At 39.7% G+C, this 19285-nt stretch overlaps 1 protein-coding gene across 2 annotated transcripts; it reads left to right on the forward strand.

The window, feature by feature from the left end:
- Positions 1-2592: 2592 nt before the first annotated feature.
- LOC109883792 (transcription termination factor 1) lies at positions 2593-18506 on the forward strand. 2 transcript variants are annotated; one of them, XM_031797856.1, is made up of 11 exons: positions 2593-2716; positions 5717-6684; positions 6968-7095; positions 8380-8565; positions 8723-8804; positions 8981-9111; positions 9251-9446; positions 12663-12755; positions 15704-15769; positions 16104-16189; positions 16596-18506. In XM_031797856.1, exons 2-11 carry the CDS (start codon positions 5909-5911, stop codon positions 16742-16744), a joined length of 1893 nt encoding a protein of 630 aa, XP_031653716.1. In that variant the 5' UTR covers positions 2593-2716; positions 5717-5908; the 3' UTR covers positions 16745-18506. The 2 variants fall into 2 exon arrangements, with proteins under 2 accessions (XP_031653716.1, XP_031653717.1); XM_031797857.1 differs by lacking the exon at positions 2593-2716 and adding an exon at positions 3006-3453 and having other exon boundaries at positions 16596-17979.
- The last annotated feature ends 779 nt before the right edge of the window (positions 18507-19285 follow it).

Here is a 19285-nt window from a genome sequence, read left to right on the forward strand (position 1 = left end):
GAAAGATCCACATACAGCCAGTTTCAGCCTCCTAGCAGAAGGCAACCAGGTGTTTGGCTAAAATGCCCTGGTAGAGTTGATGATTTCATTGACTCTATAACAAGGGCCCCAGGACCAATGAAATGCCTAAAATGCCCTGGTAGAGTTAATGATTTCATTGACCCTATAACAAGGGCCCCAGGACCAATGAAATGGCTAAAATGCCCTGGTAGAGTTGATGATATCATTGACCCTATAACAAGGGCCCCAGGACCCAATGAAATGGCTAAAATGCCCTGGTAGAGTTGATGATATCATTGACCCTATAACAAGGGCCCCAGGACCCAATGAAATGGCTAAAATGCCCTGGTAGAGTTGATGATTTCATTGACCCTATAACAAGGGCCCCAGGACCCAATGAAATGGCTAAAATGCCCTGGTAGAGTTGATGATTTCATTGACCCTATAACAAGGGCCCCAGGACCAATGAAATGGCTAAAATGCCCTGGTAGAGTTGATGATTTCATTGACCCTATAACAAGGGCCCCAGGACCAATGAAATGGCTAAAATGCCCTGGTAGAGTTGATGATTTCATTGACCCTATAACAAGGGCCCCAGGACCAATGAAATGGCTAAAATGCCCTGGTAGAGTTGATGATTTCATTGACCCTATAACAAGGGCCCCAGGACCAATGAAATGGCTAAAATGCCCTGGTAGAGTTGATGATTTCATTGACCCTATAACAAGGGCCCCAGGACCCAATGAAATGGCTAAAATGCCCTGGTAGAGTTGATGATTTCATTGACCCTATAACAAGGGGCCCAGGACCCAATGAAATGCCTAAAATGCCCTGGTAGAGTTGATGATTTCATTGACCCTATAACAAGGGCCCCAGGACCCAATGAAATGGCTAAAATGCCCTGGTAGAGTTGATGATTTCATTGACCCTATAACAAGGGCCCCAGGACCAAAGGGCCCCAGGACCCAATGAAAGCAAAACAACTAAACAACACCTGCCATATTTTACAGGTCTGAGCTTCAAGCAACTGTAGGTCATTCATGCTGTGGGTTACAAATAACCATTCAGGTCTATTATTTAATTTGAAAGATAATGTCATGATCAAAACATTACAAAGCATTATGGGAAATCAGCAGGTCTGCTGTTCACATCATTAGAAACAGGAATGATTAATAGTGCTGTTTTGGAATGTCTCTCAGGGTAATAAGACACGGACTGATGTCTCTGATAGACTAGAACATCATCAAATATCTCCGTCAATTTGTACAAGAATACAGTGCCTTATTAGTCATTTAGGTCAACATTGGATCATTCAGAGATCCTCACTGAACTTCTGGAGAGAGTTTACTGCACTGAAAGTAAAGGGGCTGAATAATTTTGCACGCCCAATTTTTCAGTTTTTGATTTGTTAAAAAAGTTTGAAATATCCAATAAATGTCGTTCCACTTCATGATTGTGTCTCACTTCTTGTTGATTCTTCACAAAAAAATACAGTTTATATCTTTATGTTTGAAGCCTGAAATGTGGCAAAAGGGCGCAAAGTTCAAGGGGGCCGAATACTTTCGCAAGGCACTGTATATACTGAACCAAAATAGAAACGTCTACATGTATTGATTTGACTGAGTTATAGTTCATATGGAGGAAATCAGTCAATTGAAATAAATTCATTAGGTCCTAATCTATAGATTGGACATGACTGGGAATACAGATATGTTTCTGTTGGTCACAAAACTGGGTCTCGTCATGGTATTTCTATGCATTAAAATTGCCATCGATAAAATACAATTGTGTTCGTTGTCCGTTGCTTATGCTTGCCTATACCGTAACCCCACAATGGGGCACTCTGTTCACAATGTTGACATCAGCAAACTGCTCGCCCACACAACGCCATACACGTCTGCGGCTGTGAGACCGGTTGGACAAACTATTAAATTCTCGAAGAACAACGTTGGGTGCAGCTTATGGTAGAGAAATGAACATTAAATTATCTGGCAACAGCTCTGGTAGATATTACTGCAGTCAGCATGCCAATTGCTGCTCCCTCAAAACTTGAGACATCTGTGGCATTGTGTTGTGTGACAAAACTGCACATTTTAGAGTGGCCGTTTATTGCCCCCCAGCACAAGGTGCACCTGTGTAATGATCATGCTGTTTAATCAGCTTCTTGATATGCCACACTTGTCAGTGGATGGATTATCATGGCAAAGGAGAAACGCTCACTAACAGAAATGTAAACAGATTTGTGAACACACTTTACATTTTAATATTTTTTTATTTAACCAGGCAAATTCTTATTTACAATAACGGCCTACCCCGTCCAAACCCGGACGACGCTGGGCCAATTGTGCACCTCCCTATGGGACTCCCAATCACTGCCTTATGAGGGACTGCAGTGGCTGCATTCTCTGGTTTTTGTGCATGCTGTCACGTCAGTCCCAAGCCGCTGCAGATGTCAGGAGTCGCCTGTGTTATAATTTGTTGTCTATCAATTCAGTTAATTCAATACATGATCATACTAGATCACACTGTTTCTTTCCTCACATCGTAGTCTTTTATTTATGTTATGAACTGGTGGGTCTGACTGTCCGTTATAGTAACACCCCATCCACCTGGGGGCGCTGTGGTCTGCTGATGGGCTCGCCAGCCCTTAACGCGTCAAACAGAAGATGGAAGCAATGGAGTGAAGCTGAGTTTAGTTTCCCGTGTGTTCGTTCAGGTCAGTGCTTGTTTGTTTTTCTTTACGAGATTTATCTCGGATTTGCTTATTTAGCTAGTAAGCTAGAGTCTATCACGTGTAGTTAACCAGGCCAGCTAACTAGCTAGTTGTGCTGATCATACGTGGAACGGTGTTTGTGCACGTGTGAACAAATGTTTTTAACGTGTGCGCATGGGCGGCAGAATTGGTCTGAAAGTGCAAGAAACTACATTTAAAATACTTAAAAATATATGTTTATCATAACCATTACAGATAAAGAGTCCTAATTGCTAATATATATTATTCCGTCAAAAAAGGTATCATTTAATATTGATCTATTGGAACCTTATTATCGACCTGATAAAGGCAGTAACCTCGGCGATGTGGAGCTTGTTTGTAGAAGTGTATGTGCAATGATACAGCCTTGGTTTGTTCATTTAGCAGACACGCTCTTATTTCCAGACCCCATATCTCAGTCAAGACACCTATTCTATAGTAAAACCCATGATGTAATATAACAGAATAAAATAGAAAGAAGATGCCATTGCGAAGTGATCCGCATCTTGTGTGTGAAAGTTATTCTCAGTGATCATTTCAAACGGGGCTCAATGAGTTGAAAGACATTTTTTCAGTGTTGCAACCAAAAATATATCTTTACAATATACAGATGTTTGATTTAGTTGATTCTACCTGTTATTTTGACTTTGGTAAATGGACAATTCCACATTGAACACAGTTACCGACACGACATCTGTTTGGTGAGTAGGACTTGGCTTAATGATTCTTATTCAAATATGCTCGTTGTCTTTATCGAAACTGCATATTTTCAGAACCTGTCTATGTTTAGGCAGGTTATAGCCAAGCCCTGGGCAAACCAATTCTAAATGGCTCTAGCAGTTCGCAAAGTAGCGAAGATGCAATCATTCCCAAACTGCAGCTCGTTGTTGGAACACACCAGTCCATTTTTTATTTATGTTGAAAACCGTTGTTATTTGGCAATAATGTAGCTTGTGTATCCCATCCGTTAGATACAGTACCTTCAGAAAGTATTCAGACCCCTTGACTTTTCCCACATTTTGTTACATTACAGCCTTATTCTAAAATGGATTTTAAAAATCCCTCAATCTCCACACAATACCCCATAATGACAAAGCAAAAAAAAATGTTTTGCAACTATATTAAACATTTAAAAAATATTCAATTTACATCATTTTTCAGACTCTTTACTCAGTACTTTGTTGAAGCACCTTTGGCAGCGATTACAGCCACGAGTCTTCATGGGTATGACGCTACAAGCTTGGCACACCTGTATTTGGTGAGTTGCTACCATTCTTCTCTGCAGATCCTCTCAAGCTCTGTCAGGTCGGATGTGGAGCGTCGCTGCACATCTATTTTCAGGTCTCTCCAGAGATTGGGTTCAACTCGGTTCAAGTCCGGCCTCTGGCTGGGCCACTCAAGGAAATTCAGAGACTTGTCCCAAAGCCACTCCTGCGTTGTCTTGGCTGTGTGCTTAAGGTGGTTGTCCTGTTGGAAGGTGAACCTTTACCCTAGTCTGAGGTCCTGAGTGCTCTGGAGCAGGTTTTCATCAAGGATATCTCTGTATTTTACTCCGTTCATCTTTCCCTCGATCCTGACTAGTCTCCCAGTCCCTGCCGCTGAAAAACATCCCCACAGCGTGATTTTGTGCGAATAGGGAGCTTGCTGGTAGTTTGCTAGCTACTTAGCTCCCATGCCAATTTCACGTCTTTCTAAATACCCGAAGAACTAAGAAATATGAAGTTATTTCAGAATGAATGTTACCTGGTTAGCATATCATGCTTTGACATTATGTTAGCTAGCTATCCCCAGTTAGATAATGCTTTGTGACATTATGTTAGCTAGCTATCCCAGTTAGATAATGCTTTGTGACATTATGTTAGTTAGATAATGCTTTGTGACATTATGTTAGCTAGCTATCCCCAGTTAGATAATGCTCTGTGACATTATGTTAAGCTAGTTATCCCCAGTTAGATAATGCTTTGTGACATTATGTTAGCTAGTTATCCCCAATTAGATAATGCTCTGTGACATTATGTTAGCTAGTTATCCCCAGTTAGATAATGCTTTGTGACATTATGTTAACTAGTTATCCCCAGTTAGATAATGCTTTGTGACATTATGTTAGCTAGTTATCCCCAATTAGATAATGCTCTGTGACATTATGTTAGCTAGTTATCCCCAGTTAGATAATGCTTTGTGACATTATGTTAACTAGTTATCCCCAGTTAGATAATGTGTTTACACTTATTGCATCCATGCTTGTTGTGTTTTCCAGGGTTTACATTAGTTACCACAGCCACAAAGTTAAAATATACATATGTTTTTTTAAGGTTATGCTAAGGTAAAGGCTTAGAAGTGTGGTTAATGTAAGGGTTGTGATTAGGTTTAAAATCACATTTCAAGAAGAGAAATTGTAAAAATAGACGGTCTTTATGACTTTGTAGCTGTGATAACTAGTGACGAACGGCTGCTTGTTCTAAATGGTATATTCTAAGATGTTCAAAATGGTGGTGGGCGGGAGGGTAGAACACCTTTCCGGTGGGCAGAACCATTCATCTTGAGGGGAGGGGGGGGGGTGCAAAATGCAATCTGTTAATTATTATATCATATATAAAACGGACCGCATCTATTTTAATACAGACTAGCTCAAAACATGACTAATTATTTGAAAATGACAAATTACCCAATGGATTATGATAATTTTCTCCTCAAAGTGGGAGTACAAAAACATACCTATGCAACTGCTCCATTGCTCAGGCTCGTGTGTGTGTGTGTGTGTGTGTGTGTGTGTGTGTGTTTTGAAATACAATGCTGTGTGTAATCACAGGCTTTTCTTTGGGTGCTGAAATCAGTCGTTTTTGGTTACTTCATTTTATTTGACATCGAAGCCCCAGTCTTCCTGCGCTAGTTGCCGATCAACTCCATGGTAAGTCGTAGAGTTCAGTTTAATCTGCAGTTTAATATTGTCTTTGTGTTTTATAGATGGAGCAAATCGGTTAAACAGCTGCCACCATGCCGGGGATGACAACACCCACAGAACTGGGCGACTGAGATTCCCTGTTTCTTTTTACTTGAAAGACGTTCCTGAAACATTCTCATTTGTGGTACCTGACACGGTCGAGGGATGCGAAACGTGAACCTGGACATAAAGAGCAAACAGTGACAGAGTTGGACATGGAGAGGAAGAGAGGAAGAAATGTAAGAAACAAATGGAGGTGCCAGATCCTGAGGAACGAACTGAAGAGAGAACTTAGAAAAAGTCAAACACACTTCACACATAACGTGGTGGGAGACGATGGAGTGACTGTTGCCGCGGAGGGGATGAGTAGCTGGAAGAAAAATAAAACCCGTAATGACAGAGAGACAGAAGAGGGGATGGACAGTGGCCTCTCAGCGTCTGCAGTAAATGTCTCAGATGTAAGGGTGCCCGTAGAGGCCATAAAGAGTAAGAAGAAGCTCAAGAACAGACAAACGAAGCTTGAAGAGGGAGCGGAAAGCCGTGAGACGGTTTTAAGATTAGCAGATGATCCTGAAATCATAGAACTATACACTGAAGGGGTTGAGGGAGGGGAAAATGTGGTAACGAAGGTACAGAATAACGAAAAAGAGAACAGGAAACGAAAGAAGGAAAAAGTTGGAGCGATTCAACTGAGCGTTTGTCCAGATAAAACCGAGCTCCCAGGTATTCTAGAACAAACTGGGAGAAAATGGAAACCAACAACGAGGCTGAAAACACAACCGGATGGAGGGGCTGAAGAGGGCAGCAGGAGAAACAAGAGACAATGCTGCAGAGAGTCCGACACGGGAATGGACAGTGTCCCCTCTAAGTCAGATAACAGGACTCCTGATGCTGGACTAGAGTCTGAGACAGGGCAAGATGGCCTCCATACAACCATGGTTGAGACGAGCACCCAACACCGCAGACGCATCCAAAACGATAAAGCTCTAAGGTCAGTAGAAAGGAACCTCATACACTTGTTTTAAGAGTGAATCTAGCATATATTGAAGAGTGATTTTTTTCACCTATTGGTTGTAGTGAACATAACCATTGACAGGTGGTTTTGCTGGTGAAAACCAGACCTTTGTGAATCATTGTGCTGTGTACCAGAGTTTCATCTGAAACATCTTCCTGTGCAGAGAGGAGGCATTTCTGTTCTGCCCTGTCAACTCGGGGGTTTCAAAAACAGATGTTTTAGATGTTATTTAGATATTTCTCCCCTCTCTATGTTACAGTGAAAACGAATGGAGGGCTATGATTGAGCTCAAAGAGTTTGTTCCCAATATTGCGTCTCGGCCTGTTAATAAGATCAGAGCGATGATCAGGTATGATCTTGATCGATTCAAGGAATTCCGAAGACAAGGTAGGTTTATTCTTTAAATCCTCATGGTGTTTATCGTAGGTTGATGTAGCTAACGTGTCCACATGTAAGCAATGTTATGTAACATGCTACTGTGTTGAGAGATGTTTGAGAAATGTATTGACTGTATTGACTTCTGGTCCCTTAACACATGAATCCATATTCAGTGTTTGGCCCGCTGACTAAATGTATTGTCATTTAAACCAGGGCTCCAGACTGACATCATTTAGTCACGATTTGACACCCTAAAGCCGTCTGCGTACGGTAAGGTTTAGACTTCGATGTGACAGTTAAATTGATTTAATTTGTCTCGTTGGTGTGAGCTGCACAATCTACATCACCTGACTCAAAATGTCCTATTTTTGTAGGAGGCTGAAACCAGTGTTTGTTAGACAGTAATGTAATGAGAGTCTCTGTGCCTGTTCCGCTGGGGCCTGCTGTTGGACAAAAAGCTGTGGGTATTATTTTAAAGACATTGTGTTTTGAGTTTCCTCTTACTCAGGTGGTGGACTAGACGCACATAAATTAGCCTATGATATTAGGTCACTCAGGCATTTTTTTTGGGGTGCGACCAAAACATGGGCTGGTGCCACCAACTGAAAATGTACCAGTTTGGATTCTGGCACCCTAGGTTACCGCGTTAGTCTGGCGCCCTAGGTTACCGTGCTAGTCTGGAGCCCTAGGTTACCGTGCTAGTCTGGAGCCCTAGGTTAACGTGCTAGTCTGGAGCCCTAGGTTAACGTGCTAGTCTGGAGCCCTAGGTTACCGTGCTAGTCTGGGGCCCTAGGTTACCGTGCTAGTCTGGAGCCCTAGGTTACCGTGCTAGTCTGGAGCCCTAGGTTACCGCGCTAGTCTGGCGCCCTAGGTTACCGCGCTAGTCTGGAGCCCTAGGTTACCGCGCTAGTCTGGCGCCCTAGGTTACCGTGCTAGTCTGGAGCCCTAGGTTACCGTGCTAGTCTGGAGCCCTAGGTTACCGTGCTAGTCTGGCGCCCTAGGTTACCGTGCTAGTCTGGCGCCCTAGGTTACCGTGCTAGTCTGGAGCCCTAGGTTACCGTGCTAATCTGGAGCCCTAGGTTACCGTGCTAGTCTGGAGCCCTAGGTTACTGTGCTAGTCTGGAGCCCTAGGTTACTGTGCTAGTCTGGAGCCCTAGGTTACCGTGCTAGTCTGGCGCCCTAGGTTACCGTGCTAGTCTGGAGTCCTAGGTTACCGTGCTAGTCTGGAGCCCTAGGTTATCGTGCTAGTCTGGCACCCTTGCTTAAGACTCTGGAATCTTCTGTCTTTTCCAGGCATTTCCCTGCGAACTGGACGATACAGCGCACAGGAGAACAGACAACTCATGAGTAACATAAACGACTTCCTGGCTCTCACAGGGATTGAGAATGCCGCTAAACTCTTCCATACAAAGCGCTTCAGAGACGAACTGTGTTTTATCCAGAGGCTGAAGAGTCATCACAGATTCCCTGCGAGAATAGGTGCGTTGACTTCTAGCCAGCTTCATAATGATAACTAGTCCGATGACGCTTCATCCCCACATTTATATCCCGGTCTTTACCATTGTCGACAGTGCTAAATAAGTATGCTAAGGGGTTTCCCTGAAAACTGATCTCCCCTCTCCCTAACCTGTTCCAGGTGAAGGAATCCCGAGGCCTTGGCATAAGATCTATACTCGTGGTGGGAGGAAAATGTTTGATGGCGGCAGTTACAAGGGCCGGTAAGACTGGGCTAGTTACTTTAAGGAACTGACAACGGTAATAATGGGCTTTGACTGTGTACAAAAGTATAGTGATGTTGAATTGGAACTAACAACTGTGCCGTTTTTCCTGACATGAAGCTCGTTATACTGGGCTGTTACAGACTTATTACTTGAATGTTTCTATGAATTTTTAGACGAAGGTTCAGCGAAGATGAACTTTACTCTTTGAAAAAACTGCAGAAGTTGCACGGCAACAATTGGGTGAAGATCTCACAGTTGACTGGCCGGAGTGAAACGCCCCTTATGAAACGTTTTTCTCAGATTTGTAAGTCATCGGGAACTTTAATTAAATATAATGACTCTTGCTCCTTGCCTGACATCCTGCTTCACTACTTTCTGGGCCATTTTGTTACCAGCGTTTGTCTGAACAACGGTCCCGCTTTTGTTTGGTGTGTGTTTTTCAGTCGCAAACTTAGGTCCTTGGGGCGAGGAAGAACTGAAGAGACTAATGGAAGCTGTGCGAGACCACCTGCTGGGACAGGTAGAGCCTGGCAGAGGGCACGCCACCGTCAGGAAAGACCAGCTGTACAACAACATCCCCTGGACAGTTGTATGCCGGAGGGTTAAGACACGCCACCGGGACCAGTGTCGAATGAAATGGTGTGTAGTACAGAGTTTCATGGGTAACTGTTGCAAAAAAACAAAAAATGGCCGACGTTTTCACAGTGAAAAATAATTATGCAAAGTGCAGAAATTACCGTAAAACACATTATGATCTTCCAGGGTGATTTAATTTGAACTTTTCTTCAACAATGTGTTTTATGTTGAAGTTGGTATTCATGTATCGCTCACTAATCTTTCATGGACAGACTGTAAACATAAATTGTACCGTAGCATCTGTCAAGAGACTATTGGATGTGTCAGATAGACTAACAGTGAATTGCTGACTGACGGGTCCTTTTTTCCAACCATGCAGAGTTAAAGATAAAATAGACATAGTGACACAAGGAGTACATACTCAGTGAATAACTATAACGAGTAAAAATAACACGGCTATAGACAGGGAGTAGAAAATAACATGGCTATATACAGAGTATAAAATAACATGGCTATATAGAGAGTATAAAATAACATGGCTATATACAGGGAGTAGAAAATAACACGGCTATATACAGGAAGTAGAAAATAACATGGCTATATACAGGAAGTAGAAAATAACATGGCTATATACAGAGTATAAAATAACATGGCTATATACAGGGAGTAGAAAATAACACGGCTATATACAGGGAGTAGAAAATAACACGGCTATATACAGGAAGTAGAAAATAACACGGCTATATACAGGAAGTAGAAAATAACACGGCTATATACAGGAAGTAGAAAATAACACGGCTATATACAGGAAGTAGAAAATAACACGGCTATATACAGGAAGTAGAAAATGTGAAATACCCTATGTCGTGTCTTTGGCAATGCCGGATTAAGTGATATGACATGCTATTCTATAAAATTATTTCTCTGTAATTAATATTACCTGATTGAACTAATCATGTAAATGTAATTAACTAGAGAATTGGGGCACCACGAAAGAATATTTATAGAGCTGTTATCTTCCGAATAAACTCTTAAAGACCTAGTCATCTTTTACATCAATAGCAGACAATATTTAATCCTCACCTTATTTAGTTTAATCGCAAAGTTGTACATTCTTGGTTGTCTTCACAAACCCTGGCTAACAAGTTGAATCAGCAATACAACATTTGGTTTAATTATTTATTTACTAAATGCCTAAATAATCACACAGAATTACATATACACAGAATTAATCATACATTGATTACAACTTATGTCATAAAGGAAATCGTCCCTAGCGGACGGAACAGATATGACAGCTGGTTACACAAAGGAAAAGGAGTGGGGTTTCAGTGAAAGAGCGGGACGCCTGAGGAACAGAGGGAGAAGCCATGCTATCGTAAATACAGAATCATATGCATTCTAAATTACCGCCCATTTGAAAAAATGAGAATGCAATAAATATTTACTCTGAGCTGCGCTTCAGTAGATTGTTTGTATATGGGAGACCGGGTGGTCCAGCATGGATCTCTGGTCCTCTGAAGAATGTCTCTGGTGGTAAACTGGATACGTTGCTGTATCGTTGTGTGTGTTAGACTGGATACGTCGTCCGTCCTTTCCTAACCCACGTTTACAGTTGCTGCGCTAATGCAACGGCTAGGAGGTATCACTTCTTTAGTGAATAAGGGTTAAAAGTTCATACCAAGTTGCCATGCTATATGCTCATGCTATATTCGGGCTGGTATAGTCTAAATTCATCCTTCCGGCATGTAGGTCGTCACCTTCACATTGAAATTCTATGCTAATTTCGTTAGATTCTTGCTGAGGTTGACTTAGTTCTGTATGTGGTCTTTGTCCTTTCAAAGTGGGGACTTCAAGTTCACACGTCCTTGGAACAGGAAGTTACATTTTCGCCAACGGGTTTATATAGTGGTGAAAAAAGGGCGTGTTTCATAGTTTATACAACCCATGTCTGTTCACTTGGGCGGGGCCTCTGAGTGAGCAGAGTTTACAACCAATGTCTGTTCACTTGGGCGGGGCCTCTGAGTGAGCAGAGTTTACAACCAATGTCTGTTCACTTGGGCGGGGCCTCTGAGTGAGCAGAGTTTCTCGATGATAACCCGTTTTCTCACTTAGGAGCTAAAATTACATTTAATCTTTTCACAAATAGTTTCATATTTAAACATTTAAATTGCACAACAATTCCATGTGAATCTGATAACTATAATGTGTAGACTTTCCAAGATACACCTTCCAAGATATGTCGTCCTATCATCAGTAATAAGATCTGACGCCAACTGATCTGACATATTCATTAAGTCCCAACGCATATTTTCAACTGGTTTGATTACCGAAATATGGTTCCGTTTCCCATCTTTTGATGTCACCAGACTCTCAATGTTAACAAAGGCTTTACTCGAGTCACATCGGTAGAGTAGAGAGAGGGGAAAGGTATTTATGGGGGTCATAAACCTCCCCATCAGTCCAACGTCCTGACACTTATTTGCATAAGTATTCAGACCCTTTGCAGTGAGACTCGAAGAGCCAATCACAACAGCTAGCACATTCTCTTGCAGCCTGCCAGAAATCATCTTTCATATGTCATATTTGATTGTCATATTTATTTTTGTTGAATTTGGCGCAAGTGACAAATACAGTTTGATTAGAAATGATTTGGAAATCTATATAAGGTCCCACAGTTGACAGTGCATGTCAGAGCAAAAATCAAGCCATGAGGTCAAAGGAATTGTCCGTAGAGCTTCGAGATAGCATTGTTTCGAGGCACAAATCCTGGGAAGGGTACCAAAAAATGTGTGCAGCATTGCAAGTCCCCAAGAACACAGTGGCCTCCATCATTCTTAAATGGAAAGTTGGCCAGTTGCCATAGCAAGCATGCCAATATTACTCTTTAGCCAGTTGCCATAGCATGCCAATATTACTCTTTAGCCAGTTGCCATAGCATGCCAATATTACTCTTTAGCCAGTTGCCATAGCAAGCATGCCAATATTACTCTTTAGCCAGTTGCCATAGCATGACAATATTACTCTTTAGCCAGTCAACCTTATGGAATAGGCACTGTTAAGATTTTATGTTACTTATGTTAAACAGGGAAATGATCAGAAATGATTGATATATCGTACACCTTGTTAGCTCAGATGAATTGCTCTAGTTAAACTCTAGTTAAATAGGTGTCTCTCAATTCTTCCACTTTGACAATGTCGCCCTGGTTTAGTTTCCACAAGCGTTCAGATTCAGAACGTCGTCTTTTGAGGCAGAAGCTGTATCTTCTCTGTTCCCAGGTTGGGTGTTATGGCATACAAAATGGCACACGGACAACCAGCATTCAGTGGAGGTGTGAAAACCTTAAAGGCTAAAGTGGATTTGATCAAAGCGTGAGTTTTTGTGAAGATTTTTTAATTCAATATATGCTATTGTAGAATTGTTTGGTTTTATTTTATTTGGAAGATTTATTAACCCAGTGACTTATTAATGTGGTGTAATAAGATTTATTAACCCAGTCTAGTGACTTATTAATGTGGTGTAATATGATGTATTAACCTAGTGACTTATTAATGTGGTGTAATATGATTTATTAACCCAGTCTGGTGACTTATTAATGTGGTGTAATAAGATTTATTAACCCAGTCTGGTGACTTATTAATGTGGTGTCATATGATTTATTAACCCAGTCTAGTGACTTATTAATGTGGTGTACTAAGATTTATTAACCCAGTGACTTATTAATGTGGTGTCATATGATTTATTAACCCAGTCTGGTGACTTATTAATGTGGTGTAATAAGATTTATTAACCCAGTGACTTATTAATGTGGTGTCATAAGATTTATTAACCCAGTGACTTATTAATGTGGTGTAATATGATTTATTAACCCAGTCTAGTGACTTATTAATGTGGTGTAATAAGATTTATTAACCCAGTGACTTATTAATGTGGTGTCATATGATTTATTAACCCAGTCTAGTGACTTATTAATGTGGTGTAATAAGATTTATTAACCCAGTCTAGTGACTTATTAATGTGGTGTAATATGATTTATTAACCCAGTCTGGTGACTTATTAATGTGGTGTCATAAGATTTATTAACCCAGTCTGGTGACTTATTAATGTGGTGTAATATGATTTATTAACCCAGTCTGGTGACTTATTAATGTGGTGTAATAAGATTTATTAACCCAGTCTGGTGACTTATTAATGTGGTGTAATATGATTTATTAACCCAGTCTGGTGACTTATTAATGTGGTGTAATATGATTTATTAACCCAGTCTGGTGACTTATTAATGTGGTGTCATATGATTTATTAACCCAGTCTGGTGACTTATTAATGTGGTGTCATATGATTTATTAACCCAGTCTGGTGACTTATTAATGTGGTGTAATAAGATTTATTAACCCAGTCTGGTGACTTATTAATGTGGTGTAATATGATTTATTAACCCAGTGACTTATTAATGTGGTGTCATGATTTATTAACCCAGCGACTTATTAATGTGGTGTAATAAGATTTATTAACCCAGTGACTTATTAATGTGGTGTAATAAGATTTATTAACCCAGTCTAGTGACTTATTAATGTGGTGTAATAAGATTTATTAACCCAGTCTGGTGACTTATTAATGTGGTGTAATATGATTTATTAACACCGTCTAGTGACTTATTAATGTGCTGTCATATGATGTATTAACCTAGTGACTTATTAATGTGGTGTAATATGATTTATTAACCCAGTCTGGTGACTTATTAATGTGGTGTAATAAGATTTATTAACCCAGTCTGGTGACTTATTAATGTGGTGTAATATGATTTATTAACCCAGTCTGGTGACTTATTAATGTGGTGTCATATGATTTATTAACCCAGTCTGGCGACTTATTGTGGTGTCATATGATTTATTAACCCAGTCTGGTGACTTATTAATGTGGTGTCATATGATTTATTAACCCAGTCTGGTGACTTATTAATGTGGTGTCATATGATTTATTAACCCAGTCTGGTGACTTATTAATGTGGTGTAATATGATTTATTAACCCAGTGACTTATTAATGTGGTGTAATAAGATTTATTAACCCAGTCTGGTGACTTATTAATGTGGTGTAATAAGATTTATTAACCCAGTGACTTATTAATGTGGTGTAATAAGATTTATTAACCCACTCTGGTGGCTTATTAATGTGGTGTAATATGATTTATTAACACCGTCTAGTGACTTATTAATGTGGTGTCATATGATGTATTAACCTAGTGACTTATTAATGTGGTGTAATATGATTTATTAACCCAGTGACTTATTAATGTGGTGTAATATGATTTATTAACCCAGTGACTTATTAATGTGGTGTCATATGATTTATTAACCCAGTGACTTATTAATGTGGTGTAATAAGATTTATTAACCCAGTGACTTATTAATGTGGTGTAATATGATTTATTAACCTAGTGACTTATTAATGTGGTGTAATATGATTTATTAACCCAGTGACTTATTAATGTGGTGTAATAAGATTTATTAACCCAGTCTGGCGACTTATTAATGTGGTGTAAATTATTTATTAACCCAGTCTAGTGACTTATTAATGTGGTGTAAATGATTTATTAACCCAGTCTAGTGACTTATTAATGTGGTGTAAATGATTTATTAACCCAGTCTAGTGACTTATTAATGTGGTGTAAATGATTTATTAACCCAGTCTAGTGACTTATTAATGTGGTGTAAATGATTTATTAACCCAGTCTAGTGACTTATTAATGTGGTGTCATATGATTTATTAACCCAGTCTGGTGACTTATTAATGTGGTGTAAATGATTTATTAACCCAGTCTGGTGACTTATTAATGTGGTGTAATATGATTTATTAACCCAGTCTAGTGACTTATTAATGTGGTGTAAATGATTTATTAACCCAGTCTAGTGACTTATTAATGTGGTGTAAATGATTTATTAACCCAGTCTAGTGACTTATTAATGTGGTGTCATATGATTTATTAACCCAGTCTAGTGACTTATTAATGGGGTGTAAATGATTTATTAACCCAGTCTAGTGACTTATTAATGTGGTGTAAATGATTTATTAACCCAGTGACTTATTAATGTGGTGTAATATGATTTATTAACCCAGTGACTTATTAATGTGGTGTAAATGATTTATTAACCCAGTCTGGTAACTTATCATAGTATATACCATCTGCGTTACCGTTCCGCGTAGTCCTGATTTACAGGGCCAATGGAAGTCTTTTGTTCTTGGTATAATGGCATATGAAACTGGCATGGTCAACCATTTTTATTTTGCCAATGTTGATTCAATGTCATTTTCACCTTTCAGGTTGAATGCAATGCAGGTGGACGATGCCTCAGATGTTGACTGGGAAGAAATTGCTCACACAATTGGGTAAGAGGTTGTTATTATACGCAGATTATACTTGGTTTTAGACAATGTTGCATTTTTTATTATTAATGACATTTTCTCTGACAGAGGTCTGTAATTATGTTAGTATTTACGTTTCGATTCTCAAATCTCTTAACACAACACAGATGTTTGAATAGTCTACAAACTCGGTCGTTAAAGGTCAAAGAAAGGGTATCTGTACCGTAGAGGCACAGTCTTGGCCAAATGTTTCCTACCTTCTAGGAGTGAGGAGTACAACAGCACATGGCAGGGTCGTTGTGGTTTATGTGTGTGGGAATGCTATGCTATCTGCTAACCTTTCTTTCCTGTTTTAAAGGGGAGTTACTCCTTACTACGTACAGATGAACTACCACAAGCTAAAAGTAGCCAAAGTGCCATTGCGTCAGAGCATGTCTTTCTGTGGTAGGTGTAAGCTGCTGTCGTACACACATTTGTTTTTTTGCAATCCCTATGTTATTTTTTTTAGGTTGGAGGTATGCGTTTAGGATAGTTGATTGCAAGTCACTATGATCAGTGTTCCGGTGACATCACTTCCAAGGGACGGGAAGTATAAGCTAGCTCCATCTTGACTGCGTGTTTTTAACCTCCTATTCATCTCCAGCACTATACAAGTCTACATATGTGTAAATTATGTTTCTACATTCGGAAAGAGATGAAAACCTCCTAAGAAAATGTCATGTGTGATCACATGTAAAACCACTGATTGGCCCCCCACCCCCCCCCCTTCAAATATAATAAATGCTTCGAGGAAGAATCGTGTTGTTTGCTGGACACATTTACTAATTTAATGTATGTGTTTTACTTTCAGAGACCATTGATTTCCTGTACAGTAGTGTTCTGCCCAAGTTTGAAGAGCTCCTCCGACACAGTCAGACCGAGTCAGGAGAGACCGAGTCCAGAGAAGATCCACAAGAGCACTTCCTGCTCTCAGAGATCTTTGAAGATGAGGACGACTGAGATTATTACAGCGAGGTTCAGAACAGTTGATTATCAATCTTCTTTTTTTTTTATCTCTGCGAGCTTTATATTTTGGATGTATCACAAAGGCAGCTTTTGAAAAGAGTAGTTTGGATGCAGATGGTGAAAATCTATTGGACGGTACTGAAAAGGCTGGTCAGGAGTTTTCCTTTTTCTGACATTCACCGATAAAGATGGATGCTTTGTTAACATTAGACATGATAACATCCCCAGGGGCTGATCATTTGGAGCCTGGTCTGCTGTAGTGTGCAGCCACACCTTATTGCTGGATCAGTAGCCCACATTCTTTATGTAACATTGTTATCAGGAAGTATTCCAAAAGCCACTCCATTAGGGTGGGGATACAAATGATCTTGACAACTTTTCAAGACAAACTTGTTTAACTAAGATTCTTGAATCCTTGATTAATGTACAACTTTGTCCATTTTTATCTGACAATTATATTCTTAATATAAACCCATTAGGGTTTTAGGCCTGGGCATAGCAATACCACAGCAACCACGCTAGTTGTTAATGATCTTGTCAATGCCTTGGATGCTAAAAAGATCTGTGCTGCCTTGTTTATTGACCTGTCAAAGATGTTCAACACTGTTGATCATTCTGTTTTACTGAAGAAATTATCATGAGTCGGCCTGGGGTATACAGCCTGTTTATGGTTTCAGAATTATGTTAGTGACAGAACTCAGGCCATCTTGATAGACGGGGTTAAATCTGAATTTCCTGAAATTCAAAAAGGTGTTCCTCAGGGTTCTACTTTGGGTCCATTATTGTTCACTTTGTATATTAAAGACATAGGAAACAGTGTTCATACTTGTAACATTCATCTCTATGCAGATGACACAGTGTTGTGCCACCTCATTGCAGCAGGCCATTCGTGAACTTCAGCATGACTTTGATCCAGTTCTGAAATCACTTACAGATCTTACATTAGTGTTAAATACAAGTTAAAAAAAACAAGCTCATGCTGTTCTCTAGGTCACAAAGGACCTGCATATTTGCGCTATAAATGGAGCCCAAATTAAGCTCGTTTCTCAATATAAGTACCTGGGTGTCTGGATTGATGACGAGTTATCCTTCCTAACGGATATAGAAATTTGACTTGGAATCTAAGATCCAATATTTTATATTTTTTTATATCTCAATAAATCACGCCTTAGTATTAAAAACAGGAGAAAGATTGTTCAAACCAACGCTTCTCCCTGTATTGGATTTCGGTGATATTTTTTTTTACAGGCAACGTCTGTTTTAAAACCCAAGGACGCTGTCTACCATTCTAGCAACACGTTTTATCGCAGGGGACCATTTTAGGACTCATCATTGTAGTCTGTATAAAATGTGGGATGGACCTCTCTGTCTGTAAGAAGAGAGTATTCTCATTTATTTACAATCTGACAAACTCTATATGTAACTTCATTAAGTTAAGTGTCACAAGTTGCCACGGAGATCCCTTCAGTTTCCACAGATTTGGGAAAAGTGGCTTTTTTTTTTTTTTTGCCCCTAATCTGTGTAGCGTTTTGCAGAGTTCACTGCAGTTAGATGTTCTGGTGCCACTCAGGCAGTTTACATCATTGATTTAGGACCTCTATGTAGTTGAATGGGATTTCTTTTATTTTGTGTTTGTGTGGTGAATTATATTTGATACATGTATGCTTTCTTATTGTAATGGGCTCTCTTGTAAATATTTTTTATTTTTTTTATCTCAATCTGTTCGAAAGGTTAAATAAAAAATACTGTGGATTTATTTTTAGAGGTCCTGTGTTAATCTGTTGGTTGGACGATGGTCATAGAGTGACACCGATGTGCTCCTATAATTTGGATAATTTGTGTAATGATTAGATTAAATAATACGTGTTTCTGTGCCTTTTAATTTTTGTTTGTTTTGGCTAACAAAGTGACATTTAATTAGACGATGGCAGTTATTGAGATCTGTCATAGATGATACCTACATATTTAGTATCTTCTGCTCTCGTGATAGTATCTGGTAGGCTATGCTTTATTCACACAGCATTATGCTTGGCTTCTAAAAGTGTCTTGCGCATGCTTCCCATCCAAAACAATAGCAAGCCAACCAACTAAAGATCTTTACAACTTTTGATCAAACATCATTTTGTCATTGAAATAAAATCATAGCTTCCCACATTGGTAACACCTACACCACCTTGCAGAGGAGGTAATGTTTAGAAATGATTCCAAGACGGACCAACAAAATGGCGGACGGAAGACAGGGTGGTGCGGCAGGTGCCGCTTCTCATTCGAATGCTGTAATTTTATCTAAACCATCAGGTGTACGCCGATCCCAGCTAAGTAACTCATGCAAACAGGATTGAGGGAAGAGGAGGGGGTGTGATGATTTACATTAAAGAACATATCGGATGTAAACAAATTGAGTGGTCATGTGATAATGAACTAGAATGTATCGGCCTGAACGTTACACTGTCTCCCCAAATGTCTTTTACCCTCATTGGAATGTATAGGCCACCTTCCACCAAAAGTGTGTTTTTTGATCAGTTTAATACCATG

Source organism: Oncorhynchus kisutch, linkage group LG19 (assembly GCF_002021735.2).
Source record: "Oncorhynchus kisutch isolate 150728-3 linkage group LG19, Okis_V2, whole genome shotgun sequence".
Taxonomy (NCBI): domain Eukaryota; kingdom Metazoa; phylum Chordata; class Actinopteri; order Salmoniformes; family Salmonidae; genus Oncorhynchus; species Oncorhynchus kisutch.